The sequence below is a fragment of the Brachyhypopomus gauderio genome, unplaced genomic scaffold (assembly GCF_052324685.1).
Source record: "Brachyhypopomus gauderio isolate BG-103 unplaced genomic scaffold, BGAUD_0.2 sc71, whole genome shotgun sequence".
Lineage (NCBI taxonomy): Eukaryota > Metazoa > Chordata > Actinopteri > Gymnotiformes > Hypopomidae > Brachyhypopomus > Brachyhypopomus gauderio.
This window is the reverse complement of record NW_027506892.1, coordinates 242,817-250,939: the sequence shown is the minus strand read 5'-3', so window position 1 is coordinate 250,939 and position 8,123 is coordinate 242,817. Positions and strand designations below refer to the sequence as shown.

The 8,123-nt window shown below is 46.9% G+C and overlaps 1 protein-coding gene across 1 annotated transcript in view; it reads left to right on the top strand.

Moving 5' to 3' along the window:
- Nucleotides 1-215: 215 nt before the first annotated feature.
- Nucleotides 216-8,123, top strand: part of LOC143491107 (protein transport protein Sec24D) — a 12,188-nt gene continuing 4,280 nt past the window's right edge. Inside the window, exons 1-10 of the mRNA XM_076989823.1 lie at nucleotides 216-417; nucleotides 992-1,225; nucleotides 1,391-1,461; nucleotides 1,654-1,722; nucleotides 4,070-4,181; nucleotides 4,976-5,103; nucleotides 5,985-6,120; nucleotides 7,451-7,554; nucleotides 7,729-7,841; nucleotides 8,023-8,123. The exon at nucleotides 8,023-8,123 is cut by the window's right edge and continues 82 nt beyond it. Coding sequence (XP_076845938.1) covers nucleotides 1,012-1,225; nucleotides 1,391-1,461; nucleotides 1,654-1,722; nucleotides 4,070-4,181; nucleotides 4,976-5,103; nucleotides 5,985-6,120; nucleotides 7,451-7,554; nucleotides 7,729-7,841; nucleotides 8,023-8,123 — 1,048 coding nt within the window. The 5' untranslated portion in view covers nucleotides 216-417; nucleotides 992-1,011. The remainder of the gene's footprint in view (nucleotides 418-991; nucleotides 1,226-1,390; nucleotides 1,462-1,653; nucleotides 1,723-4,069; nucleotides 4,182-4,975; nucleotides 5,104-5,984; nucleotides 6,121-7,450; nucleotides 7,555-7,728; nucleotides 7,842-8,022) is intronic.

Genomic DNA, 8,123 nt, shown 5'->3' with positions numbered 1-8,123 from the left:
ATTCCTCAGTATTTTTTTTTATTCAGGAGAAAACCAAACCTAAACGTCAGAGGCCCGTTATTCATTGACACACTACTGACACCTAGAGTCTCCCAAACACGTTACACGTCGGGATTCCTTGTAAGACGCATTCCTAAAATAATACGTTTTGATCCGCAGAGACATTTATGTTTTTTCTCTAATAATTTGTACTATGTACACATGGACGTTAGTTTGGACGAATGTGTCAGTCTTCCTATGTAGATTTAATCTCTACAGAGCTGATTGTAGGTTCGTTTCTGCCCTAATAGGATCACACGCCGGTGGTTGTGTTGAAAAACTAAATCTTTGAACACTAAATGTTTGGCTGGACTGAAAGATGTGGAGAGACAACGACTTGATCCGGACATAGAGCTGCTGAAGCCACAACTGAACCAGGTGAATCATACTAGTCTGTAAGCTGTTAAAATAACCTGTCTGTCCTCTTGTTTTTAGCTAGCTAGCTTGTTCCTGGCTACCGGTAGGTTCGTTATCCAACACCCGAGTAACCGCGCTGCAGCAGCGGGAACGTGAGACAGTGAGGAGACCGTTATGAGACAGTGAGGAGACAGTTGGGAGACAGTTATGAGACAGTGAGGAGACAGTTATGAGACAGTGAGGAGACAGTTGGGAGACAGTTATGAGACAGTGAGGAGACAGTTATGAGACAGTGAGGAGACAGTTGGGAGACAGTTATGAGACAGTGAGGAGACAGTTAGGAGACAATGAGGAGACAGTTAGGAGACCGTTATGAGACAGTGAGGAGACAGTTATGAGACAGTGAGGAGACAGTTGGGAGACAGTGAGGAGACAGTTGGGAGACAGTTATGAGACAGTGAGGAGACAGTTAGGAGACAGTTAGGAGACAGTGAGGAGACAGTGAGGAGACAGTTAGGAGTCAGTTAGGAGGGTTTATTTAGCTGCCAAACATCACACGATCTTCTTAAACCAGCTTGGTGTGAAAATGAACCAGGAGCTGATCGGGCGTAGAGAATGGAGCCGCCGTTGGGGGGTTGTAGCAGCTCTCCACCGGGCTATACCGCCACCATCTCCACCGGCCCTGCGCCGACACACCTGTCCCTGCTTCCCCACACCGCGATGGGTCCTTCAGGAGTGCCTGTCCATACAGTCAAGCTGGTCCCCCCACAGCAGCCCGCGTCCAGGGACCCGCAGCCCGCGTCCAGGGACCCGCAGCCCCGCTGCGATGGTGCGTGTGGGGCTTATTTCACTCATGACTGCAGGTTCTGCTCTGACTGTAATAGTGCTGTAGTCGCGCTGATCTGAGGCCTCTATGAACTGTGCAGTTGGTAATCCAAGTGGCCTTAATTACTTACTGGTTATTTTTCATTTGTGTGCTGTGTTACTGTCACAGGTGTAGTATCACTTGTAAGAGACGTCAGAAATTCAATGGAGATGCCACAACAGCCAATCGGCTCACAGCAGGTGAGTGCTGTATTACACCTGTACAGTAGTGGCTTTTGTCTGAAATTATTTACTTGCTGCAACTGTGCTATGACTATATTACTCTCTCTCCCTCAATCTCTCCCTGCCCATTCTCTCTCTCTCTTTCTCTCTCTCTCTCTCTCTCTCTCTCTCTCTCTCTCTCTCTCTCTCTCTCTCTCTCTCTCTATTCAGGCCAGTCAGGTTTCCAGTCCAAAGTCAGAATCTCGTTATGGCCTGAACCCCCAGCAGTTACCAAGTGTCGTATGTCTCTTGTTTACTACACCCTCATTATTCAGTTCAGACACAATCACCTTCATCACTTTTGCCAAAAAGAGTTGAACCACACAACAGCAGCTGGCCCTAGTCAGATATCCTTTAAACTGTGTTGAAGTTGTGAGGGAAATTACACCATTTTGCTAATGTCATTTAAGATTACAAAAGAACATTATGATTTAGTACATGCAGAGTTGTATAGTAACGAAGTAGAACTACTTCACTACTGTACTTAAGTACACTACTGTACTTAAGTAAGGTCGTGCACCTCTCGATTTCTGTGCATGCGAAGTTACAAGGTGGAATTCATGCACTTGTACGCCACTTTGAAGGTCCATTTTCAGTATTTTCCAGCACCTTCAGCTTAATTTATATATTTATACAAATACACATATACTCGAAATTATTCCAAATAATTTGTTTTCTATCTCATTAAAAGAGATGGTACCATGTTTGGTAACAGCAGAAGAGCAGCATAAGTGCTGCATAATAAGCTTGTTGGTGTTTTAATGTACATATATTGGCACCTTCCACACCTTCAACATCGAGTGATCGTGGTGGTGAGGGTGAGGAAGGAGACCACCCTGGCCCTACCTAGAGACAGTGTTTGAGGAAGGAGACCACCCTGGCCCTACCTAGAGACAGTGTTTGCGGGAGGAGACCGCCCTGGCCCTACCTACAGACAGTGTTTGAGGAAGGAGACCACCCTGGCCCTACCTAGAGACAGTGTTTGCGTTTGCTGGAGTAAGTAAATTCCTATAGGATGAAGTGCCATCTCTGCCTCCCTAAAGAGGGTGAAATATTGGCCTTCAAAAATTCACCTTCGAACTTGAAGAAACACATCAATGTAAGTTATAAATATAATGCACAGAAGACACACCAGCTTAAGCTAGTAAGCGCTAGTTAGGTTAGATATCTTAGCTAACTAACCTAATTATGTTTATGACGTGCTGCAGTTTTCACTTAACATTAGCTGGCAATCATAAAGGCGATGTCATGCTGAGTTGTGTTTTTTAGCAACAGTAAGCCGTGTTTTTTTGTGCTGACTAATCGTGCTCATTTTTATAGTGTAGTGTTTTTATAGGGTAAGGGCATTTATTGAGGGTAAACGCAGGGCAGTAGGCTCACCCTTAGAATCCTATGGACGGATTTTACGTCCAAAATACACCTCGCTAAATTAAGGCGAACCTGTACTTTTGCGTCAAACCTACGACGTAGCGGGACATAGGCTATCTGTTTTTTGTGTACGAAGTGTTAAGTCCAGTTTTTTAAGTTGCTACTTGTTTGTACATACATAACACTTGTATTTGTGGTCTTTGACATCTTTGATTTGTAAGTGATATATAAAAACAATTGATAATCAAACTTTGACGGCTTTCTTTAATTAATTCAAAACACAATACTTGTACTTTTTACTTTCAGTACTTGAGTAATAAATTTTAGAATATACTACTTGCAATACAAAAATTGTACAAAAAAGTACAAAAAATGCTGAATACTTCTGTACTTCTACTTAAGTAAAGTTTTTAAAGAACACTTCAACTTCTATCCATCCATCCATTATCTGAACCACTTAATCCCGCCAGTCGGGGTCACGGGCGGGCTAGAGCCAATCCCAGCAACTCTGGGCGAAGGCAGGGTACACCACGGGCAGGTCGCCAGTCCACCGCATGGACACACACACGCACCTACGGGCAATTTAGAGTGACCAACCAACCTACCATGCATGTCTTTGGACTGTGGGAGGAAACCGGAGTACCGGAAACCCACACAGGCACAGGGAGAACATGCAAACTCCACACAGAGCAGCCCAGACCGAGAATCGAACCCAGACCGCCTTGCTGTGAGGCGACAGCGCCAACCACCACACCACCATGCCGCCCACTTCAACTTCTACTCAAGTCAATTTTTTGATAGAGTACTTGTACTTTTACTCAAGTATGGGCCTCTAGTACTTTATACAACACTGAGTACATGTCCTTCTGATTAGCAAGGACGTGTTATTTAGTGATTCTGTATGTATCATGTGTGTATTGTAACCTGCATCAGAGGAATGTGCAGTCTCTTCCGCTAAAAACAGAAAAGATCCATATTAGGAGGAATACACATGTGAGACGAACGTCTACTGTGCATTCTCCCCCCTCAGTTTCCCAGTGTGCCCAAATGTACTGTAAACATGTAATAACAAAGGAATAAAGGAGATTGGACTGCCCTCTCTCCTCAGAGTTCTTGTTTAGAAGAGACTCTCATGCTTTTTTTACTTTTGTAATAAAACCCTCTTTTAACCACGTCTGAGTTACCTGTCTCTTTTTTGCATGTCTCTTGTTTGCTGTAGGTGCGCGTGATGAATGAGGACCGAGCTCAGTGGGAGGAGAAAGTATTTATATCAGGTCCACGTGTGTCGGTGCCCCCTCTCTCCACCACACCCTGCACGATGGAGGACGGAGGTACAGCAGGACTGCACACCCCCAGAACACATGAACATGGGAAATCATTTGTACTAGGGGTTGCATGATATATTTAGAACAAAACCTTATCGTGATGATATTGCTACATTGCGGTGTGCTTTGGAGTATACTAAAAACACATTGAATTGATGTGATATGATTCAAGATTGGTCTGAGCTGTTTTACTAAAATTTCAAATCCTCGATGAATTGTGTGAATGCTGAGAACTTAATATGTAAGTTTGGTCAGGATGGTCATGGCACATGAGACGAAATGTGATGAGTCCCAGAGGCTGACCAGTTACTTTTAGAATACTGTGAACAATATTCTTGCACATCATACAGCACCACCCTCATGTGCTGGACACCCCTAGCTGCACTAACACTACAGTAATCACTCACATCATTTATTTGAATCTGTTATTACTTTCTACTGTTATTGTGTGTGTGACCGCTGCTGTCAGCATTACCTATATGAGGATGGTGTTCCCTTCTGTGACTCCCTACATTACACCTGAGGGAGTTTCCTTTACCAGTACCACTCTTGCTCAATAGGGGTCTAGACGTGGTTTTGAGATTATTGATAAATGTGCTATACAAATATATTTAAATTGAATTGAGAGCTCATTCGCATACCACGGGCTTTAGTCTAGAAATCAGTATTGCTTAACAAATTACATATTGTACAACCCTATGATATTCACGTTATTGTATTTTACACTGACACTAAAATGGCCTTTTGCACCGTCTCTTCTAAACCTCATGGGGTGATTCATTGTTGTTTTGTGTGCGTAGGTAGTGCCACAGCGAGGTTTATCCGCTGCACCTGCTACTGTTTCCCTGCTGAAGCCCAGTCTGCACAGCAGAGCCATGTGCCACTGGCCGCTGTCGTCTGTCCTCTGGCCCGACAGGAGAGCGGAGAGGCACGTGTGCAGTGGGACGTCGGGCCGCACCCTTTACACACATCTGTAGAAACATCAGCATATCCGATAGATTCACTATTTCAGAATATTTCACTGCCCCTAAGACTAACCTGCCCAAACAAACACCAGTGTTAAGAATGTTAAGACAAATGTTAAAACAAGCCAAACATACAGATTCTGATACAAAAATACAGCACATTTGCTCGTGGATGGAGAGGGGAATATTGCAATGTTGAGATGTGTGCTTGACCCCCTGACCCTCTGACCTCTGTCACAGAGGGGAGGTCCCACCCTGCATCTTCTCCACACATTTAAAACATGATTTGCTCATGTAAAGAATCAAGTCATCTGACTGTCTTGAAAATTTGGGTACAAAAAATAAACGTACTAATTAAGTTATCAGAACAATAACCTGTTTTACATTTCGCTGATATACTATTTATAAGTCAGTTTTTAAAAGCGTCTAGGTTAGTGGATTTTTCAATTTAAAAAAGAAACGTACCGCTACTCTGCAGCTGAGCCTTCTGTATTCGTGTGTTGTTCCACGGCCCCTGGACTGGTGTGTGAGAGTGTGTGTTGTTGTTCCACGGCCCCTGGACTGGTGTGTGAGAGTGTGTGTTGTTGTTCCACGGCCCCTGGACTGGTGTGTGAGAGTGTGTGTTGTTGTTCCACGGCCCCTGGACTGGTGTGTGAGAGTGTGTGTTGTTGTTCCACGGCCCCTGGACTGGTGTGTGAGAGTGTGTGTTGTTGTTCCACGGCCCCTGGACTGGTGTGTGAGAGTGTGTGTTGTTGTTCCACGGCCCCTGGACTGGTCTGTGAGAGTGTGTGTTGTTGATCCACGGCCCCTGGACTGGTGTGTGAGAGTGTGTGTTTGTCTGCAGCGTCAGGTGCCATTGTGTGAGGCGGGCGAGTGTGTGACAGGCTGCAGGACGTGCGGGGCCTTCATGTGTCCTGCTATGAGCTGGCAGGACTGTGGCCAGCGCTTCTACTGCCCCTTCTGCGGCGAGCTCACAGAAGGTCATCTCCACCAGCTCCACCCACACCAACCACACCACTTACACCACCCACACCACACCACCCACACCACCTACACCACCCACACCACCTACACCACCCACACCACTTACACCACCCACACCACACCACCTACATCACCTACACCACCCACACCACTTACACCACCCACACCACACCACCTACACCACCTACTACCACACCACCTACACCAACCACACCACCTACATCACCCACACCACACCACCTACATCACCTACACTACCTACACCACCCACACCACCTACACCACCCACACCACACCACCTACATCACCCACACCACCTACACTACCTACACCACCCACACCACACCACCTACATCACCTACACCACCCACACCACACCACCTACATCACCCACACTACCTACACCACCCACCCCACACCACCTACACCACACCACCTACACCAACCACACCACACCACCTACATCACCCACACCACCTACACTACCTACACCACCCACCCCACACCACCTACACCACCCACACCACACCACCTACATCACCCACACCACCTACACTACCTACACCACCCACCCCACACCACTTACACCACACCACCTACACCAACCACACCACCTACATCACCCACACCACACCACCTACATCACCCACACCACCTACACTACCTACACCACCCACCCCACACCACCTACACCACCCACACCACACCACCTACACCAACCACACCACCTACATCACCCACACCACCTACACTACCTACACCACCCACACCACACCACACCACCTACACCAGCCACACTACCTACACCACCTACACCAGCCACACCACCTACATCACCCACACCACCTACATCACCTACACCAGCCACACTACCTACACCACCTATACCACCCACACCACCTACACCACCCACACCATCTACACCACCTACACCAACCACACCACCTATACCACCCACACCACCCACACTACCTACACCACCCGCACCTCCTACACCACCCACACTACCTACACCAACCACACCACCTACACCACCTACACCAGCCACACTACCTACACCAACCACACCACCCACACCACCTACACCAGCCACACCACCTACACCACCCACACCAAACACATGTTGGCTACTTCCTCATTCTTATACTGCAATGTTTTTGTGGTTAAATTTGGTCTTTTTAATGATCTTTGTTCTCTCTGTCTCATGTAATCTATTCTATCCATCTCTCTCTCTCTCTCTCTCTCTCTCTCTCTCTCTCTCTCTCTCTCTCTCTCTCTCTCTTTCTGTCTCCCCCCCGTCTGGTACTCTGGGACTCTCTGTTTCAGTACCATGGCAGTCATACCAGCCCACTAACAAAGGGAGGAGAGTGGACCGGGAGAAGCGTCCAGAACTCAGTCTGGGCTCATATGAAGTGCTGGAAACACAGAAGGTAAAGGGGTTCATAACGTCATGGACGTGGTTTCTGTCACGGTGCCCAGGGTGCTGGACATGGTTGGTGTATCTGTAAGTATTTGTGTTTGTCATATTGTGTGGGATTGTGGTCCTGCATGTGTTTGTGACTGTATGTGATGTAACTGATGACGTCTGTGTGTATTTGGTCAAGGGAGCAGCGGCCGTGTTGGTACTGGCACTTGATGTTAGTGTTGGTGCAATAAGTTCAGGACAGTTGGACTCCATCTGTCAACAGCTGTGTTCTCTCCTGGTGTCTCTGGAAGGGTATGATGGGAAAAGAGTCTCACATGTACCACCTCCCACACACACACACACACACGTGTATGCACACATACACACAAGCACGCAAACACACACACACACATATGCGCACACACACACGCACCCACGCATGTCTTGTGACCTGAAAAGTGATTTGATTTTTATCTTGTTTTGTGGGAGGAAGTTCTGACAGGTCAGATCTGCAAGTGGCTTTGATGACGTATGACAGTAGGATCCATGTCTACGATCTCAGCCCGAGTTTGTCACGCCCCCATATGATGATCC